This window comes from Cherax quadricarinatus, chromosome 70, assembly GCF_038502225.1.
Source record: "Cherax quadricarinatus isolate ZL_2023a chromosome 70, ASM3850222v1, whole genome shotgun sequence".
NCBI classification, from domain to species: Eukaryota; Metazoa; Arthropoda; class Malacostraca; order Decapoda; family Parastacidae; genus Cherax; species Cherax quadricarinatus.
This window is the reverse complement of record NC_091361.1, coordinates 15,043,597-15,066,214: the sequence shown is the minus strand read 5'-3', so window position 1 is coordinate 15,066,214 and position 22,618 is coordinate 15,043,597. Positions and strand designations below refer to the sequence as shown.

Here is a 22,618-nt window from a genome sequence, read left to right as displayed (position 1 = left end):
TTGAGTATAAGTTAAGGTGTGATTTGATATGAGTGTATTTCGTTATGACTGAGAAGGTGAACCAGGCTGTGAGTGAATAAGAGTGAAAGTGTGGGTAGGTAAAGGTGTTACTGAGTATTAGTCAGGGTGTGGCTTGGTACGAGTGTGAGTGACCGTATGTAAGGGTGAGTATCGGCGAGTTTATTTAAGTATAGTTAATGATGTTAATGATACATGTTTGCCTGGTTCATGGAGTGGGTAACAACGGTAAATTCTCTTGATATCCACTTCAAAATTACCCAGACGAATCTCCACTGAAGTTTTGCAGTCACGAGACTAAAGTCGGGTGATTTACACTTGTTAGCCTCATGTGACAACCATCCGCACGAATTTGTGTTGATAAATACAAGTGATAAATTCTGGTGAACTCAAGTGTGATGAATCATTCTCTCTCTCTCTCTCTCTCTCTCTCTCTCTCTCTCTCTCTCTCTCTCTCTCTAAAAAAAAAAAAATGAAAACGGCGTTTATCACTGTTAGGTAAAGAGACTTCAGCAAGGAAGACTGAAGCACAGGGAGTTCTAATGGCTAGCCTTCCTGCTCCACGAAGTTGTCAATAACAAAAAGACAAAACCGTGACCGGAGCAATACACAGATAACCCACACATATAGAAGAAAGGAGCTTACCACGACGTTTCGGTCCGACTTGGGCCATTTACAGAGTCACACTGTCAAATGTGACCAAATGTGACCATCACTTCCCTACACTTGACCTCATGATTTATATAATTATTTAATGAACAATATTTATTCATACCCTAGAGAGGATTCCAAAATTTGCAAAAGTACTGAAGCATACCAACCAGTCAATCCAGGAAGCCTTTTTTTTTTTTTTTTCTCCTTTCCTTGGTGTCGAGCACTGACTTTTCGAGCCAAGCGGAGAAACATTGTGCCAGTTAATTGCTAGTTGATAATGCAATAAATAACAGCAAGAACCCCTTTCCTTACACGTTACTTTAGAAGACATCAAGGAGTTGATCAAGGCTCTCAGCTAAGTTGATGTTAAATACACAAGTCTTTCTTCATCCAGAATTCTTCAAAGACTATACACCAAGAACTGTTACTGTGAATCCAAAAATAAGAGAGTTCTTGACACAGTCATTGCAGTCACCTTAATAATAATAATAATAATAATAACAATTATTATTATTATTATTATTATTATTATTATTATTATTATTATTTTAGAAAATTTTGCTTTAAGCTGCAATGAACGCCCTCCACGTTGACGGCTGCATTTTCTTGTCTTCCAGTTTTCTCGCCTCACGCTATAAATAATCTTTCTCATCTCTCTAAATTCTTGGGGAAACCTGAGGAATGTTAGATTTAGCTTATTACTTGTCAGTTGCGACACCCAACAGCCCGTCAAGCAATGGCCACCGTTGAGGCTGGCAAAGATAATTTTTTTTTTAAAGTAGGCACTGTATGTGTATTCGTTTAGCAATGCGGAATGGCGCTGAAGATAGGTAAAACGTTAATATCTCAGCATATATGAGATTTTATGTTATTTGACACACTTTTACAATAATTCTCAATTTTCTCAATGTACTTCACTTCTCACTCTGTCACCTCCATCGTTCAATTTTGCCATTTTGATACTTCTCTTTCTCCTTCCTTATATTAGACAGTGACACGATGGCTGAGTTATTCACTGATATTCATCTCGTTGAGCATTTTAAGTCACCAAGACCCACTTCTTCCATCGTACTAACTGAGCTACCACCAAAATCTATTACCACCGTCGGTGTCCTGAGCTGTAGGACGACGCGTCCAGCCCAACACACTACCGGAAACTAAGTAATATGTGATTCTGTGTGTGTGAGTGTAGGTAAAATTTAATATATCAATGCACATTGATACAAAAAGCGCTTGTGAGGTCAGAACATGCAGAAGGAGATTGAAATAGGTTGAATGTATGCTTGGGACTCAATGACGTGCCCGGGCTGCGAAACAAACATGGATTGTGAACCAGACTGCATAGCTTATGTGGAATTTGTGTGGCCAAGTGGATAAGAGCGCTGCCTGGGAATCTTGTCCGTCTCTCAGTAGCAGTATCGAACCCTGCTGACTGCGATCTCTCTCTCATAATTATATATATATATAATATATATATATATATATATATATATATATATATATATATATATATATATATATATATATATATATATATATATGTCGTGCCGAATAGGCAGAACTTGCGATCTTGGCTTAAATAGCAACGCTTATCTTGCCATATAGGACAAGTGAAAATTTGTGTATGCAATAATTTCGCCAAAATCATTCTGGATCTAACGAAAAAAATATATTTGATTGTGTTTGTTCAGTACTAAATTATTGTAAACGTATTTAAAATATATTTAGTTGGGTTAGGCCAAAATAAATTGCTCTTGCTATAATAAGGTTAGGTAAGTTTTCTAAGATTCTTTTGGTGCAAAATTAATTTTTTTTACATTAACATTAATGAAAAAAATATATATTTAAACGTATAAGAGAAAATTTCAGAAAGGACTTAATTTTAAATGAGTTCTTGCTAATTGACCAGTTTTACATATTCGGCACGACATATGCAAGGAATTCCTCGCATTGTTAATATCTCTAGTAAGGCTGATGCATGCAGGGGATGAGATGAAAAGCTGTAAGCCTTCTCCCTGAAAGCTGGCTGCCTTGGATCAAAGTCTAGCGCAAGATGGACTCCAAGGTATTGGTCCATTGTGGGTAGATTGGTAAAACACTGCGTACCTTGTTCCAAGGTTCGTAGGTTCGAGTCTCCTTCAGCCAGAGATCAGTGTTTGTGTATATTTCTTCGCCTGCTCTTGCGAATTCCTTGCATATATATATATATATATATATATATATATATATATATATATATATATATACACACATACACACACACACACACACACATTCATATATATACAGGTAACAAAGCGAAGTGAAAATGATAAGCACTGCAGTAAACTAAGTAACCCATGCTGTTGGCAAAAGTTATAGTAGTAGTATTAGTACTAGTACGAGTAGTAGTAATAGTGGTAATAGTAGTAGTAATGATAATAGTAGTAGTAATAGTAGTAATAATGGTATTAGTAGTAGTAGTAATATTAGTAGTAATAGTAGTAGTAGTAGTAATAATAATAATAGTAACAGTAGTAATAGTAATAGTAGTAATAGCAATAGTAGTAATAGCAGTAACAGTAGTAATAGTAGTAATAGTAGTATAGTAGTAGTAATAGTAGTAATAGTAATAGTAGTAATAGCAGTAACAGTAGTAATAGTAATAGTAGTATAGTAGTAGTAATAGTAGTAATAGTAATAGCAGTAAGTAACCCATGCTGTTGGCAGAAGTTGTAGTAGTAGTAGTATTAGTACTAGTACGAGTAGTAGTAATAGTGGTAATAGTAGTAGCAATGATAATAGTAGTAGTAATAGTAGTAATAATGGTATTAGTAGTAGTAGTAATATTAGTAGTAATAGTAGTAATAATAATAATAGTAACAGTAGTAATAGTAATAGTAGTAATAGCAGTAACAGTAGTAATAGTAGTAACAGTAGTATAGTAGTAGTAATAGTAGTAATAGTAATAGTAGTAATAGCAGTAACAGTAGTAATAGTAGTATAGTAGTAGTAATAGTAGTAATAGTAATAGCAGTAATAGTAGTAGTAGCAGTAATAGTAGTAGCAGTAATAGTAGTAGTAGCAGTAACAATAGCAGCAGTAATAGTAGTAGCAGTAATAGTAGTAGTAGTAGCAGTAGTAGTAGTAGCAGTAATAGTAGTAGCAGTAATAGTAGTAGCAGTAATAGTAGTAGTAGCAGTAATAGTAGTAGTAGCAGTAATAGTAGTAGCAAAAGTAGTAGTAATAGTAATAGTAGTAGCAGTAATAGTAGTAGTCGCAGTAATAGTAGTAGTAGCAGTAATAGTAGTAGTAGCAGTAATAGTAGTAGTAGCAGTAATAGTAGTAGTAGCAATGATAGTAGCAGCAGTAATAGTAGTAGTAGCAGTAATAGTAGTGTTAGCAGTAATAGTAGTGTTAGCAGTAATAGTAGTAGTAATAGTAGTAATATTAGTAATAGTAGTAGTAGTAGTAGCAGTAATAGTAGTAGTAATAGTAGAAGTAGTAATAGTAGTAGTAATAGTAATAGTAGTAGTAATAGTAGTAGTAGTAATAGTAGTAGTAATAGTAGTAGTAATAGAAGTAGTAGTAATAGTAGTAGTAATAGTAGTAGTAATAGTAATAGTAGTAATAGTAGTAGTAATAGTAGTAGTAGTAATAGTAGTAGTAGTAATAGTAGCAGCAGTAATAGTAGTAGTAATAGTAGAAGTAGTAGTAATAGTAGTAGTAATAGTAGAAGTAGTAATAGTAGGTGCAGTAGCTGTAACTCTTGGCAGTTATGTGATCGAAGACTTTGTTGTTTTGAGAACTTTTGCTAATACTTCAGGGATGAAGAAACTGCCTTTGTGTTTATAGTGCCTGAGGCAATTCAAGATGATTCAAGGTATGTTCGTCTGCGGAAATTGGGTTCATTAACCATAAGAAGTGCGTCTTAAATCTTAAGCAATGGTTGGTGGAATTCCGGTGTTGTACAGATGCGTTGTTCAAGTTACTCTTTCTGCATACATTGATGTGTTCATCGAGATATATTATCTGACAGACTTCGTGGTCTTTGACCGATGTATACCTTGTCACAGCCTCCACAGGGGATTATGTAAACCCCTGCACTGACTGGTTCAAGGTACTTCACTGTGGTCCTGGTCTGTTCTTTGATGGCTTTGCTGGTTGACATGGCGACTCTAGTGTGTTTGTACGAGTACTCTGGAGACGATCAAGGCGACTTGGATATAAAGAAGGATTAAAATTTTGTTTGGAATGTTAAATGCGTGGAGATTTGAATGTGAGCCTTGTAGCGACCATTGAAGAGGTTGGGCCAGGAGCTGAGACGCTACCCCTTCAACCACATATAGGTGACTATATGTAGGTAGGATACACACACACACACACACACACACTTAATACAATACCACACCATAAATTAGTCGAGATATTAGAAGAGCAAACATGGCTAATTAGCAAGGCTCGATTGGATCTAGGAGTACCAAAATGAAAGAATGGGTGAGAGTAATTAGTGGAGTTCCTAAATGATCCGTATTAGGACCACTATTGTTCCTGAAATAAAGGAATGAACTACCAGAGGGGACTAAGTCCTATGGGCCATTATATGCTAACGATTGGTAGGTAAGACACATAGGCAACTTTATTCGGAAACGTTTCGCCTACACAGTAGGCTTCTTCAGTCGAATACAGAAAGTAGGCAGGAACAGTAGAGATGTGAAGACGATGTAATCGTCAAGGTGTTTTCTGTACCAAGAGGCCATGTGTTACACTGCAACACATGGCCTCTTGGTACAGAAAACACCTTGGACAACCCCTTTCAGTAAGAACTGTTGGATCTGAGAGGGACCTGACCTCTCAGTGGCTACATTCTCACTACTACTACTACTCTGCACCTCTCCTTCCGACAGTATTTAAGTCTCCGCACTGTCGCTTGATCTTCAGATGGTTCCTGACTAAGGAACTGAACTTCTCCAGGCTGAGGGACTGACAACCTCAAAATTCTACGACTTCAAGGGTGATGGACTGATTACATCGTCTTCACATCTCTACTGTTCCTGCCTACTTTCTGTATTCGACTGAAGAAGCCTACTGTGTAGGCGAAACGTTTCGGAATAAAGTTGACTAACTGTTGCCTATGTGTCTTACCTACCAACCTGTCGGTATTGTATACCATTTTGATGTTCATATGCTAACGATGTTAAACTATCGAGAAGAATAAGACTAGGAGAGGACCTCATGGAGACTTCAACAGGTTGCAGATGCGGTCTAGCAAGTAAATTCCCATTGTCAATCAAAATAAAGACGATGTAATGAGTTTCAATATAGGTGAGGGGAGGCCAGACACTGAGAATGGGTGGAGAGAGGCTGTAAATATAAGTGAGTGAAAAGGACTTAGTGGTAAGTATAACACTAAGCACATCGCCAAAACTTCTGTACATATAAACCGCATCCTGCCAGCGACAAATGCAATATTAGTAAACCTCAGAATAGCATTCAGGTCCTTGCTCAACATATCTTTCAGACTCTTAGATACACCATATGTTAGGTCATTTGTTGGGTGGCTCAAACAAGGAGTTCAGACCTGATAAAGCATATACAGAACCTCGAAAAGGACCAAAAGTTTACAACCAGACTAGTACCAATAGGGATACGTTTTGAGGTTGAAGGAAATGATCTGATAACTATGTAGGAGAGGACAAAGGGAGACATGATTATGATATACAAAATCTTGAAGGGGGGATATTGATAGACACGATATGGTTAGACTGTTTGAATTAAGAGGGCCACGATTAATTGAACAAATGTGGAAGGTAAAGTCGCAGATGAGATAGAGGGATGTATTTCTTTTGTTTCAAGGTAGTTAAAAAGTAAGAATGAGAGGAACTGACAAGGTGGATAGCGACAGAATATGTCAGATATGAGACATAGCAACAAAGGGTCATACCTGGAGTTTACCTGGAGAGTGTTCCGGGGGTCAACGCCCCTGCGGCCCTGTCTGTGACCAGGCCTCATGGTGGATCAAGACCTGACCAGTCAGGCTGTTACTGCTAGCTGCACGCAATCCAACGTACGAACCACAGCCCGGCTGGTCAGGTATCGACTTTAGGTGCTTGTCCAGTGCCTGCTTGAAGACAGCCAGGGGTCTATTGGTAATCCCCCTTATATATGCTGGGAGGCAGTTGAGCAGTCTTAAGCCCCTGACACTTATTGTGTTGACTCTTAACGTGCTAGTGACACCCCTGCTTTTCATTGGGGGGATGTTGTATCGTCTGCCGAGTCTTTTGCTTTCGTAGGGAGTGATTTTCGTGTGCAAGTTTGGTACTAGACCCTCTAGGATTTTCCAGGTGTATATATTCATGTATCTCTCCCGCCTGCATTCCAGGGAGTACAGGTTCAGGAACTTCAAGCGCTCCCAGTAATTGAGGTGTCATAAGTGGAAGTTGAAAACTCAGACGAGTCACAGGGATGTTAGGAAGTATTTCTTCAGTCATAAAATTGTCAGGAAGTGGAACAGTCTGGAGAACGATGTAGTGGAGGCAGGATTCATATATAGCTTTATGCGGTACGATAAAGCTCTTGGCGCAGAGAAAAATGGATCTAGTAGCGACCAGTGAAGAATCGGGGCCAGGAGCTGTGAATCTACTTCTGTAACCACAAATATGTGAGTACACAGAGTTGTTCCTCCACGTCAACACACATCAAGAAGAATTCCTTCTTTTGTAGCCACTGTAGCCACTGTAGCCACTGTAGCCATTGTAGCCACTGTAGCCACTCCTACATGCGTTCTTCATTACATCCAGGCCCACCCTTTATCTACCATTCTTTCTGCTTCCTCTCCCTCTTTACTCTCACTTCCTTTCCTCCTCCTCACCTCTGGTAATCAACAAGTCCCTTCCCAAATGGGATATCACTTCCTGATCCTCCTCTGATACAAAATTGCAACGTAGTGTTTGTATTCTTCAGAGACATAAAAGAAAATATAATGCATATATTTCGGTCGCCGTGAGAGAGAAAGTGAGACGTATCCAGCACCTTCAGTACCTCAGCTCCTCCACCTTCCTTGCTGCAGCGTAGTACACTCAAAAAGTCATGCAACTGTACCTCAGTACCTTCACGGGGCCCCGTCAAACTCAAGGCAAACCTTGTGTGGCACTGCTAAACTCTCCTCAAGTGAGCCAAGAGTTGTACCTCACTGATATCGTTATGATCAGTTGAAAAAGAAATTGTGAAAATATCTTCAAGTGGCCACGGAGCTGCAGTTCAACAGATCAGCAGCTGGAACTCAATCCAGTTGAACGTTTTCAAAATATGATATCAGTCAACTAAGGTATTTTGAAGTTAAGATTTTGTTCGAATTTTTAACCCCGAGGGTTAGTCATTCAGGATAAGCCAGGATGACTTATTTCCTCTGTTGTCCTTCAATCTTGTCCCACAGGATGCGACCCACAACAGTCAACTAACACCCAGGTACCTACTTATTTGCTGGGTGAACTGGGACAGCAGGTGTAAGGAAACACGCCGGGGATCGAACCACAAGCACTTAGTATGTGAGGAGAGAGCGTTGCCTACGTGGCCACGGGACACCGTGGTCGATAATTCAAACAGGTTCAAGATCTAGCGGCTCAGGGGGTAAAACTCATCCCTTCCACATATTGCAAATATATGTAATCAGTCGAACAAGACGTTGGGAAGAAAGTCTTAGGTGACTCAGGAACAAAAATCAACTTCGTCACACACACAAGTCTGAGGTCAACGTGTAAGGCCGTGATGGGGAGAAGCTCAACTCTTCAAAAAGAGCTAACGACATCTCTAGTATAGCCAGGAGCTTTAGTCAAATACCCTCAAGAGCTAGAGCTCTACCCTAACACACTCAGTTTCTAGGATAAATAGAAAGTGTGAAGATATTAAATATTTCCCTTCACATACGAGCATTTAGTATGCGAGTTTTGCACTGTGCGGCAACACTTATTTTAAGTGTTTCATTCTTCATATGAAATATATGATATAATGATTTAATTATGATCAGAGTTTATTATCACCATTTCACTTAATTAGAATAAAAAACACGACAAATTAACACTGCATTTAGAAACATGAAGTTGTTCATAACTCGCATGAACCTGGAGAAACAGACCTAGAAAGAAAACGGCCATAACTTGCAAGAAGCAGGAGAAATAGACCTAGAAACAATCTGAACTTCTGAGAGAGAGCAGTGTTCGATCACCAGCTGTGTTCATAAGATGCTCAAATAAATCTTCACAGGAGCCAGTTCTCTCGACAGTTCTTTATAAAGAAGAGACACTAGCAACAACTGGGAACCTTTATTATATAAATGCTTCACCAACCAGCGGCTTTATCAGTGCAACACAGGAACAACAACAGAAGGCTTAAGAGGTGGAAGATGAGGCAGTCAGTCGGTCAGTGTTGCTGCAAGTGTTCGGTTCCGTAGTCTACGATACTCTACAATGTCTTACATAATAATGATATCCAATGGATGCACTAGCGTCTAATTCTTCAACTTGTCGGTATTGTTTACCATAAATGTTATGATACAGCTCTTTATCTATAATATTACAATTACGATATTGTGTCTTAATTAACGACCCTTGTAGGTTTTGCGCTTCTTTTTGATAACAACAATAATAATCTTCCCAAGTTGCTTTCTAGACTGTCATTCTTTATGGAATATTAGTGAAAAGAACGAAGATGAGAAACGAATGCTAAGCTATAGTGAACAAATGCTACACAGAGGTATACTGTACTGAACAAATGCTACACAGAGGTATACTATACTGAACAAATGCTACACAGAGGTATACTATACTGAACAAATGCTACACAGAGGTATACTGTACTGAACAAATGCTACACAGAGGTATACTGTACTGAACAAATGCTACACAGAGGTATACTGTACTGAACAAATGCTACACAGAGGTATACTGTACTGAACAAATGCTACACAGAGGTATACTGTACTGAACAAATGCTACACAGAGGTATACTGTATTGAACAAATGCTACACAGAGGTATACTGTACTGAACAAATGGTACACAGAGGTATACTGTATTGAACAAATGCTACACAGAGGTATACTGTACTGAACAAATGCTACACAGAGGTATACTGTACTGAACAAATGATAAAAAGAGGTATATTATACTGAACAAATGCTACACAGAAGTATACTATACTGAACAAATGCTACACAGAAGTATACTATACTGAACAAATGCTACACAGAAGTATACTATACTGAACAAATGCTACACAGAAGTATACTATACTGAACAAATGCTACACAGAAGTATACTATACTGAACAAATGCTACACAGAAGTATACTATACTGAACAAATGCTACACAGAAGTATACTATACTGAACAAATGCTACACAGAAGTATACTATACTGAACAAATGCTACACAGAGGTATACTATACTGAACAAATGCTACACAGAGGTATACTATACTGAACAAATGCTACACAGAAGTATACTATACTGAACAAATGCTACACAGAAGTATACTATACTGAACAAATGCTAAACAGAAGTACATGTATACTATACTGAACAAATGCTACACAGAGGTATACTATACTGAACAAATGCTACACAGAGGTATACTATACTGAACAAATGCTATACTATGCTGACTGACAAAAATATTCTGATAACACAGAGTTATCGCCCACGTCCATGAGAATGTCAACACGCGGCACACCTGTCCCCTCTCTTCCCCCCTCCCCCTCCCCCCCTTTCTCTCTCTCTCTCTCTCTCTCTCTCTCTCTCTCTCTCTCTCTCTCTCTCTCTCTCTCTCTCTCTCTCTCTCTCTAAGTGCACAGCCCAGCGGAAATCAGACGTGACCAATTTTAGTTTGCAGGAATTAACGAATTAACGTGTATTTCGCTAAAATGTTACACGCGACAAAATATCAGTGTCCAAACTGCGTTCATTAAATTATTATTGAAGCTTTTACCTCAGTGAACGCCGATAACCAAGGTGTTTATCGACCTAGTGTCCCGTAGCTCGATCGTTAGCTTACTCAGCTCACAAACTGGGGGTCCGGAGTTCGACTCCCCGGCACGGCTGGATAACATTAGACTGTGTTTCCATAACACACCTGCTGTCCATGTTCACCCATCTATAAAATGGGTACCTGGGTGTTAGTCGACTGGTATGGGTCGCATCCTGGGACAAAACTTACCTAATTTTCCCGAAATGCTCTACATAACAAGCGGCTTTCTATGTAGTAGTATGTCATTGATGTCAGCTAGGCTTGTATACCTTGTACTTGTAGATATGAAGATATTATATTATTATAATACTGATGCACGTCTTTATCATCAACTTGTCGGTATTTCACACCATTTTCAACTTAAGGGTGACTCAACTGTTTTACACTTGCGAATAATGAGAATTAGTCCAGAGAGCTTGCAGTGGTTAACATTATTATTATTGTGTGTCCAAGTTTGATGTCCAAGCAGATCCACACTCCAGGGAAAATCTCAGATCTGGCAGATCAATTCCCATGACATAACGCCTCTGTCATCAAGATTATAAGACAGGAGGAGCATTGCAGCTGGCGGAAAGGCCTCTGCTAGGTAGACTGGTGAGGAATGGTAATACCCACAGTTTGTAGGTAATTACATATGCACAGTATAAGACATTGAGGAAACGTAGGGACTGAAGGAGCCACTTGTGGCGAAACAGCTCCTCGATGTCTTGACCTATGCATGTATGTGTCTACATAAGCTAGGCAGGTCCAGGTCTCGCCCACCAACCCGTTACTCACTAGACTATTCCAAAAGTGTGTTTTCCTATACTCAAAATCTATTTATGTGTAACCTGAATCTATTGTTGCACGTCCTGTTTTGGTTAAATATTTTCAGTACATCATATACAGCATATCCCAATTATCGATTACTGTTTTAAAGTAATCATAACGCCCCTTCCCTAATTCTAAGCTTTACCAGAGAATACAAATTCAGTTCCCTCAGTCTGTCTTCGTAGGATAGATTTTTTTAAAACATGGGATCGATTTCGTCATTCTACTCTATGTTTTCCAGAACATTTACATTCAGTCCGAGATATCGACACAAACTCTGAGTTCCATAATAGATACGAAGCTTTACTAAAGATATGTAAGGCTGAAATATAACCTGAGACTCCTATTAGTTGTCTCTTGATATGAAATGCGAAGAATTTCAAAGGGTCACACTTGGAAGTTGAAGACTCAGATGAGTCAGAGAGATATTAGGAAATATTTCTTCAGTCAGAGTTGTTAGGGAGTGGAAAAGTCTGGAAAGTAACGTAGTAGAGGCAGGGACCATACATAGTTTTAAGACATGTCGTACTGACATTTATCTGAAGCTTCAAATGAATCAACAATGCAATTTATGGCCAAAACACTAAAACAAATAAATGAAGCTGATTCAGAAGCAATGAACACCTGTAAATATGTGGTAAAATATATTTAGCTTTGGTGTTGCAGATATTTTTTTCTCTCTACCTCTGAATATTACATCGAATTTGAATGCCTCCCATTCTTCTGTGCTACTCCGACAGGTTTATCACCTGGAGTATACCTGGAGAGGGTTTCGGGGGTCAACGCCCCCGCGGTCCGGTCTGTGACCAGGCCTTATGGTGGATCAGGGCTTGATCAACGAGGTTGTTACTGTTGGCCGCACACAACCCGACGTACGAACCACAGCTCGGCTGGTCAGGTACTGACTTTAGGTGCCGTCCACCGCCTTCTTGAAGGCAGCTAGGACTAGTCTATTGGTGATCTCCCTCATGTATGCTGGGAGGCAGTTGAACAGTCTTGGGAACCTGACACTTATTGTGTTGACTCTTAACGTGCTAGTGGCACCCCTGCTTTTCACTGCGGAGATGTTGCATCGTCTGCCGAGTCTTTTGCTTTCATAGTGAGTGATTTTCGTGTGCAAGTTTGGTACTAATCCCTCTAGGATTTTCCAAGTGTATATAACCATGTATCTCTTCCACCTGCGTTCTAGGGAGTACAGGTTGAGGAACTTCAATCGTTCCCAGTACTGAGGTATTTTATCGCAGTTATGTGTGCTGTGAAGGTTCTCTGTACATTTTCTATTTCAGCAGTTTCACCTGCCTTGAAAGGTGCTGTTAGTGTGCAACAATATTCCAGCCTGGTTAGAACAAGTGACCTAAAGAGTGTCATCATGGGCTTGGCATCCCTAGTTTTGTAGGTTTTCATTATCCATCCTGTCGTATTTTTTTAGCAGATGTGACTGATACAATGTTATGGTCTTTGAAGGTGAGATCCTCTGACATGATCACTCCCAGGTCTTTCACATTATTTTTTCGCTCTATTGTGTGGTTGGAATTTGCTTTATACTCATATATAGTTTTAATTTCCTCGCGTTTTTTCATATCACTGTCAGGTAAATTTAATAATAAACAAATAGTAACTAATAATTATATCATTAATAAGAGGATGGATGTCAGCGGTGGTGGCAGCAGGTGGGTCGTATCTATGAGAGAATATCACCCAGGAACACACGCAGGCGAACAGTGTCTGGAGACAGTACTAGATGGTGGGTGCTGGTGTTACTTTACTTGTAAAGTGGGGAGGTAGTGGTGGGGGTAGTAGTATGGTGGCGAGTAGTAAAAGTAGTGTTGTGATGGTATAATGTGGCGTTAGTGGCAGTGTGGTGGAATGTTGTGATGGTAGTGGTAATGACCATAGTGGTGTGTGTGTGTGTGTGTGTGGTGTTTGTAGTAGTAGTAGTAGTAGTAGTAATAGCAGTAGCAGTAGTAGAGGTGGTGGTGGCGTAGTGATGGGAGTAAAATAACAGTGTTAAAACCTTAAATAAATACTACATACTTCCTCATTCACTTGAATAAATTTCTCGACGAAATCTTAATTATCATAGCTTTCCTGTGATGTTTAGAACAGCCCATCTGAGGTCTAGTTTAAGTTTACTGACAAACAATACGATCAGTATTTTCTCAGCAAAACAATTCCAATGATACTTCCGTCATTTCACATATTTCTAAAAGTAAAATTTAATGTCCAAAGCAATCATGGACTTCTTTGATTAACAGTTAAATGAGCAAATGTTTTTTCTGCTGTTGAACTAAATTAAAACTGGAATCTGCTCTGACCGTTGACTGACAGACAATGTTGGATAAGAAGCCAATATTTAATTGTCAATTTAATACACATCTATGTTATTCGTTCTACTGAAATTTTCTTACATTCTCAATATTGTTATTTCATATAAGGAACCGTCTGCATAATCGTTAATTGAATGGTTCACAAAACCATTAATATAACAATTGTCTGCATAAATAGTTTTTAACTGATTTGACACGATAGTCAATTATTTAATCTAATTTCTGGTGTGTACGTGTTTAACACATGATTCTAAGCAAATGTTAAAGATTCTTACTGAGCTTATTAATGCTGATAAAAAAAATCTCTCCGCCCTCTTAAATGGCTCTCCGAGATCCATATATTCGCTCAACAGTTTTTTGAACTCGTTCAAACTCCAGGAAAATACGTTCATTCACACATGCGTATGAAAGAAGACAGAAATGAAATAGAACAGACACTAACAAACACGAATACATACATTCAAACACACACGTGCTTACAAAAAATTTACGAACGAATATGTATTCATCCAAATGCACTTAAAGAAATGCTTTTGCACATAAAGTATGCACACACACACACACACACACGACGAGGTGTCAGAGTGGGCGCCTGTGATAAGCGGGGTTCCACAGGGGTCAGTCCTAGGACATGTGCTGTTCTTGGTATACGTGAACGACATAACGGAAGGGATAGACTCAGAAGTGTCCTTGTTTGCAGACGATGTGAAGTTAATGAGAAGAATCGAATCGGACGAGGATCAGGCAGGACTACAAAGAGACCTGGACAGGCTACAAGCCTGGTCCAGCAACTGGCTCCTTGAATTTAACCCTGCCAAATGCAAAGTCATGAAGATTGGGGAAGGGCAAAGAAGACCGCAGACACAATATAGTTTAGATGGCCAAAGACTGCAAACCTCACTCAAGGAAAAAGATCTGGGGGTGAGTATAACACCGAGCATATCTCCTGAGGCGCACATCAATCAGATAACTGCTGCAGCATACGGGCGCCTGGCAAACCTACGGATAGCGTTCCGATACCTCAGTAAGGATTCGTTTAAGACTCTGTACACCATCTACGTCAGGCCCATACTGGAGTATGCAGCACCAGTTTGGAATCCACACCTAGTCAAGCACGTCAAGAAATTAGAGAAAGTGCAAAGGTTTGCAACAAGACTAGTCCCAGAGCTACGGGGATTGTCCTATGAAGAAAGGTTGAGGGAAATCGGCCTGACGACACTGGAGGCCAGGAGGGTCAGGGGAGACATGATAACGACATATAAAATACTGCGCGGAATAAACGAGGTGAACAAAGACGGGATGTTCCAGAGATGGGACACAGACACAAGAGGTCACAATTGGAAGTTGAAGACTCAGATGAATCAAAGGGATGTTAGGAAGTATTTCTTCAGTCATAGAGTAGTCAGGCCATGGAATAGCCTAGAAAGTGATGTGGTGGAGGCAGGAACCATACATAGTTTTAAGGCGAGGTATGATAGAGCTCATGGGGCAGGGAGAGAGAGGACCTAGTAGCAATCAGCGAAGAGGCGGGGCCAGGAGCTGTGACTCGACCCCTGCAACCACAAATAGGTGAGTACAAATAGGTGAGTACACACACACACACACACACACACACACACACACACACACACACACACACACACACACACACACACACACACACACACACACACACACGCACACACACACACACACAGGAGACAGAAAAGAGGCACTAAACTATAGACCTGTGTCATTGACGTGTATAGTATGCAAAATTATGGAGAAGATTATCAGGAGGAGAGTGGTGGAGCACCTGGAACGGAACAAGAGTATAAATGCCAACCAGCACGGATTCACGGAAGGCAAATCCTGTGTCACAAACCTTCTGGAGTTTTATGATAAAATAACAGAAGTAAGACACGAGAGAGAGGGGTGGGTTGATTGCATCTTCTTGGACTGCAAGAAGGCCTTTGACACAGTTCCTCACAAGAGATTAGTGCAGAAGCTAGAGCATCAGGCGCATATAACAGGAAGGGCACTGCAATGGATCAGAGAATACCTGACAGGGAGGCAACAACGAGTCATGGTACGTAATGATGTATCACAGTGGGCACCTGTGACGAGCGGGGTCCCACAGGGGTCGGTCCTAGGACCAGTGCTATTTTTGGTATATGTGAACGACATGATGGAAGGGTTAGACTCAGAAGTGTCCCTGTTTGCAGATGATGTGAAGTTAATGAGGAGAATTAAATCAGATGAGGACCAGGCAGGACTTCAAAGAGACCTGGACAGACTGGACACCTGGTCCAGCAAATGGCTTCTCGAATTTAATCCTGCCAAATGCAAAGTCATGAAGATAGGGGAAGGGCACAGAAGACCACAGACAGAGTATAGGCTAGGTGGCCAAAGACTGCAAACCTCACTCAAGGAGAAAGATCTTGGGGTGAGTATAACACCGAGCATGTCTCCGGAAGCACACATCAATCAGATAACTGCTGCAGCATATGGGCGCCTGGCGAACCTGAGAACAGCATTCCGATACCTTAGTAAGGAATCGTTCAAGACACTGTACACCGTGTATGTCAGGACACACACACACACACACACACACACACACACACACACACACACACACACACACACACACACACACAAAGATAACCATCTTTCTCTGAGTTTATTTTTATAGTTGCTTCATTACGATTTCTGGAGTCGCTGCAAGGTCATTAAATGATTCAGAGGAATAAACTGAGCACTAACAACAAGGGAAACGAGAAAGAACATTAACTAAAATGTCCCGTAACTCTGTTGATAACGCACTCAGCTCACACACTGAGCGTCCGTGGCTCGACCCCCGGTACTTGGGGAAACATTGGACGTGTTTCTTCAAGATACCTGCCGTCACATGTTTACCTAGCAGTAAATAGGTACGTTGATGTTAGTCGACTGGTGTGGGTCACATCCTGGGGACAAAATTAACATAAGTTAGTTTTTCCAGAAATGCTCTGCATAACAAGTGTCTTTCTGTATAAACGTGTCATGTACTTGTTGAAATAGACTATTATTATTACTATTATTGTTGTGAAAAAAGCTGTGCCACACAAATAGTATAATTTTCTTCATAAATAGTAGAACACTAGAAGGTATATGTAAGTGCGACATGTAATAAAGGGTAACTTAAAAAAAAAAATATGTAGGACAGATTAAAACTGACTATGGTGCACTCTGATCTTACCTCTGTTCTAGCACTTACAAACAGGTAGTTACACAAATGCACGTGAGCTGCTTACAGATGCACGTACGCGCACGCACGCACGCATGCACACACACACACACACACACACACACACACACACACACACACACACACACACACACACACACACACACACACACACACACACACACACACACACACACACATAACCACTGTAAAAAAATAGCGAACTTCCAAGCGCATTCGTAATTTCTCACATTATCCTTGATAATGTGAGTCCACCGAAGAACTTGGAAGGTTACTGTTTTTTCTCAGTGGTTGTTCTGCATATTGTGTTATCACCTGTTTACTGATATTGTATATTCACACATACATGTAAGTATACATATACATACATAGTAGCCTCGAAAATAAATGTAAACATATATTTAAATCTTGCAGATGAAGGTAATGCAATACATGGTACTGCTGGTGACAGCGGCTGTAATGATAGACCTGATAGCAGCAGCAGCAACAACAGCAGAAGTAGAAGCAACAATAACAACAACAGCAGTAGAAGTAGTAGTAGCGGAAGAAGGAGAAGCAGCAGCAGATGCGGTGGCAAAAGCCGGAGGAGGTTGGAGAAGGCTCCCAGTATTCGAGGATCAAGTGTTGAAGAAGTTCCCGAATAGGGGGATGGGGAGACTGCTCGTGCAGGTTGATGAAGGTACAAGTAATTCCCGAATCTCGAGGGGTGAGGGTGAGAGAGCGAGAGATGGATACTTGGGTTTTAGAGATGTGCGATAGAGAGAGAGAGAGAGGGAGATTGACACTTGTGTCTTAGAGACGTACAGTCAGCTAGAGAGATGATAGAAGCTGGCGTTTTAGAGACGTGTGGTAGTGAGGAAGATAGACACTTGTCTTAACTAAAGACAACTGGAAAGCATCTACTACTAGAAATAAAGGTAAGTGCTTTGATATTGGCAAAAGTCTCTATCTCTAGAATTAAAGCTCCCGCTTCAGTTCACCCATATCTCTCCCTAGGAGCTAAACTATTATGGGTTTAGCATTTCTTCAAGAATATAATAATATTCGAAATTGGAGAATTTGGTAGCATTGCTGAGTATCAGCCCAAAGTGAGTGGTGAGAGATTTAAAAAGGACCTTTGGTGTGGCGCTTCACCTACAGACTGGCTTCTTCAGTCGATACAGAGGGATGAATAACAAGGGAATATATACAAACATTGTCAACTGAGCGCATCCCTGTATACTGACAGAAGAATTATGTCCACAGGCGAAACGTCTTGATAGTTTGTATCTACATTTGTGTCTTTATCACTATTACTGAGTAGCGGTAAAACAGAATCACTATAAAGTAAGACATAATACAAGCAAGTTACCAATTCAACTACGTCACTACCACTAGGAATATGTACGACGGGAATGTTTAATGCACGGCACCTGACTGTGTGAATATAATAATGGTAACCAATAGCAACATACAGACAAAGTGAGATATGCGAAACAGTTAGGTATCCTGTATTCCGATACGTTCCGCCTACACGGTAGGCTTCTGTTGAATACAGAGGTGATAGCAGAACCAGTGGAGGTGTAAAGATGATGACTTACATCATTACACCTCCACTGGTTTTGCTATCTCCTCTGTATTCAACTGAAGAAGACTATTGTATAGGCGAAACGTTTCGGAATAAAACATACCAAATTGTTGCACATGTGTCTTTTCTGACTGTGTTGGCCAGTCACCCAACACAGTCAGGCCTAGCTGGCTAGCACTGCTGCCTAGCACTGAAAATTGTGCCGAGAAGATTATTATCATATTCACATAAAAGAGGTACATCCGTAGGTATCATGCAGTGCTTGGGGAATAAAATGCTTTGTGATTTTATCCAATCAATGAGTGTGTGGCTCCAGTTCCTTGAAAAAGGAAACCAGCAGAATTATAAGCGATACTAAATGCTGAAACGATCTCCTCCTCAATTACAGAGGACAAGACACCTGGGTTTCCAGTCCCAGTGATCAGAGATCTACTGACGACGAGGAAGGACAACCATCATCAAGAAGCAAGGAGACTCCTGTCGTTGCAGAGGACGACAGAAGGCCTGTGTGTCCCAGCGGAGGACATCTGGCCGTGTGAGTGCTCTGACAACTCGGGCAGCGTAGTGATCACCTGCATTGGAGTGGCCAGCGCCGCCATGATCGATCGGGTTGGTAGGCTAAATAATTTCCAATTTTTCTTATGCTTGGACAACTGCTTGACTGATCAGAGACTTTATCAGAGATTGGTCGGACGGAGGACTGAACCTTCACCACCGGATGAGTTGGAAGACCCACTCTGGCTTAGTACTCTAATGCGACTTGAATTCTGAAGTAAGTAAATGACCCCACCAATGTTTAAGTATAACAGTCGCTATACTTCGACCAGAACTTTTCATAATTCTTAAAAATGGAAAATGGACGACATTTTGGTCTGTTTTGGATCATTATTCGTGCACATATGTTTCTGGCTCTTCGGCTCAGATCCTTGTTTACCCGAGTCCTTTGTCATCTATACATTTTCCATGCTCTAATACACTTGGTTTTGGCCTCTCCACACCTTCGGATAAACCATGGACTCACACTGGTCTTCCTATTGTTTCTGTTGTCTCTCGGTACGAACTTCTCCTCTGTCACCCTGCACTTTGTGGTCATGTGTTCCATCATGTTAATTTCCTTCTAGTTCTCTTTCTCACTGCACTTCTTGCAGGAATTGTGTTATGCCTGTGTAGGTCTCTGTTTATGAAGTTTGGCTTCTCCCTTCCTCATGATATTTCACTCCAGGTAAATACGCGATAAACGAGGTCCATCTTTGTTAGTTCATTCTCTCATTTCTCTCTGGTTGTGTTCTTAACATGTTTACCTGGAATTTACCCGGAGAGGATTTCGAGGGTCAACGCCCCCGCGGCTTGGTCTGAGACCAGGACTCATGGTGGATTAGGGTCTGATCAACCAGGCTGTTACTGCTGGCCGCACGTGATATGACGTACGAACCACAGCCCGGTTGGTCGGGTACTGACTTAAGGTGCGTGTCCAGTGCCTTCTTGAAGACAGCCAGGGGTCTATTTGTAATCCCCCTTATGTATGCTGGGAGGCAATTGAACGGTCTTGTTGGCGCATGTTAGGAACCACGTTTCTTGTCCCCCCATGTGGCACCAGATTTTTCCAGTCAGTCTCCTTGTGGTTGAAATCCCCCATGACGAGTAGCTGTGTCCTGCCCATGTGGGCCCTTTAGGCTACCTCACCTCTCGTGTCCACCATTGCTCTGTTGCTCTCATCGTTTTCTTGTCTTGGTTTCTTGCTGTTCAGTGGTGGGTTGCACATCACTGCTTTTATTACTTTTGGACTCCCGGTCTCAAGTGTGTTTGTGTGTGTACTCTCACCTACTTGTACTCACCTATTTGTGATTACATGGGTCGATGCTTAACACCTGGTTCCGCCTCTTTGCTAGTTGCTACTAGGTCCACTATCTCCCTACTCCAAGAGCTTTAGCGTACCTCTTAAAACTGTATGAATACTGGCTCCACTGCTTCACTCTCCAGATTGTTCCACTTCCTGACAACTCTAAAGCTGTACTTCCTAACATCACAGTGACTTATCGGAGGGTTTAACTTACATCTGTGACCCCCTGTTCCTGTGCCCCTTCTCCGAAACATTCTGTCCCTACCCACCTTGTCAATTCCTCAGTATTTTATAAGTCATTATCATGTTCCCTCGAATTCCACCTATCCTCCAGTGTCGTCAGGTTGAATTCCTTTAATCTTTCGCCGTAAGACATGCCCCTTAGCTCCGGGATTAGTTCCGTTACACTTTCTCTAATTTCTTGAAGTGTCTGACCAGGTGTGGGTTCCATACTGGTGCTGCATACTCCAATATGGGCATGATGTACATAATGTACAGTGTCTTGAACGATTCCTTACTTAGGTGCGTGCGTGCGTGTGTGTGTGTGTGTGTGTGATAAGATAAGAGATAAGATAAGATTTCGTTCGGATTTTTAACCCCGGAGGGTTAGCCACCCAGGATAACCCAAGAAAGTCAGTGCGTCATCGAGGACTGTCTAACTTATTTCCATTGGGGTCCTTAATCTTGTCCCCCAGGATGCGACCCACACCAGTCGACTAACACCCAGGTACCTATTTGCTGCTAGGTGAACAGGACAACAGGTGTAAGGAAACGTGTCGAAATGTTTCCACCCGCCGGGAATCGAACCCGGGCCCTCCGTGTGTGAAGCGGGAGCTTTAGCCACCAGGTGTGTGTGTGTGTGTGTGTGTGTGTGTGTGTGTGTGTGTGTGTGTGTGTGTGTGTCAAGAGAACGCTCTACTTACATAAGTGATGAGTCGAGTAAAAACGTGGTGCCCAACTTACCTGTGAAGAAAAGAATAAGTTAAACACTTGCAGAATATTCACTAAACAATTTTTCAATATACATAGAGAGAGAAAGAGAGAGAGAGACTGAGATTTCACTACCTTTTAAACTCAATAACAATCCCTCTACACATTGTCCTGACACAAAGTAAATGCTCGCTTACACGCTAAGATTTTTTCTGTGGTATTCTATTTTTGCACAGAATAACCGAGAATATCGAAGCTTGTGGAAGGACAAAATGAAAAGAGAAAAGAGGTGAAAGAGGGAAGAGGGAGGAGCGCTGAAGGAGAGAAGTGAGAAGAAAGAATGGGAGGAAAAAGGAAAAAGAGGATGGTGAAATGCAAGAAGAAAAAGAGAAGTGGGAGCAAGAAACAGAGAATGAGGAAAGTGGAAGGGAGGAGAGAGGATGTGGGAATGAAAGAAAGGAGGTTAGAAGGGGAGTACCAGAAGAGAAAGGGCATGGGAAGAATAAAGGAGAAGAGGGTGGAAAGGCGGACGAGAGGAAAGGACGGTTGAAAAAGGTGAGAGAATGATGGAAGAGGGAAGAGAGGAGAGAGAAACAAAGGATGAGAGGGAGAGGGATAATAGTAGAGAAATTGTAGGAACATAGGAAATTTAAGAAAAGGAGGAGGGTAGAAGGAGGGAATAATAGGAGAATAAAGATGCTAGAAAGGGGCAAAGAGAAAACAATAGAACAGAATGAGGTAAGGGGATACAAAGAAAAGAGGATGCAAGGAAAATACAGGAAAATGAAAATAATGAAAGAAAATTCTCCATGAAACCCAGATATTGAACATTAAAAAGTAAAACAGGAATAATTAAATTAAAAATGAATAAAATATTTAAAAAAAATGTCGGGTTCGGAGGGAGAGAAAAGGGGAAAGATTAGCCAGGTAAAAGAGGAAATGTCTGTGTGAGGGGAGACAGGGACCTTAAGACTCTTTAAATCCCCTCTGCTGAGGGTAAGACACGTTGCAAACAACGAAGGGGAACAGAGAAACAAACATGACATGTCGTGTTTGTTTCTCCAACAAACATGATATGTTTGTTTCTCCAGCATAACACATGTTTGTTTCTCCAACAAACATGACACATGTCACATGTCATGTTTGTGGGAGGGAACAGCCGACAAGTATGGCAGACAGAACAACAAGGCTGAAACACTACCCAGTGTGACTTTGTAAATGGTCCAAGTCGGACCGAAACGTCGT

General features: G+C 40.9%; 2 protein-coding genes across 2 annotated transcripts in view; one reads left to right on the top strand and one right to left on the bottom strand.

The window, feature by feature from the left end:
- Nucleotides 1-22,618, bottom strand: part of LOC128695258 (uncharacterized) — a 1,855,180-nt gene that overhangs the window by 299,712 nt on the left and 1,532,850 nt on the right. The window lies entirely within an intron of this gene.
- LOC128705395 (oplophorus-luciferin 2-monooxygenase non-catalytic subunit-like) overlaps nucleotides 13,191-22,618 on the top strand; it is a 192,437-nt gene continuing 183,009 nt past the window's right edge. The window contains exons 1-3 of the mRNA XM_070099903.1: nucleotides 13,191-13,227; nucleotides 17,451-17,715; nucleotides 18,992-19,212. Coding sequence (XP_069956004.1) covers nucleotides 13,225-13,227; nucleotides 17,451-17,715; nucleotides 18,992-19,212 — 489 coding nt within the window. The 5' untranslated portion in view covers nucleotides 13,191-13,224. The remainder of the gene's footprint in view (nucleotides 13,228-17,450; nucleotides 17,716-18,991; nucleotides 19,213-22,618) is intronic.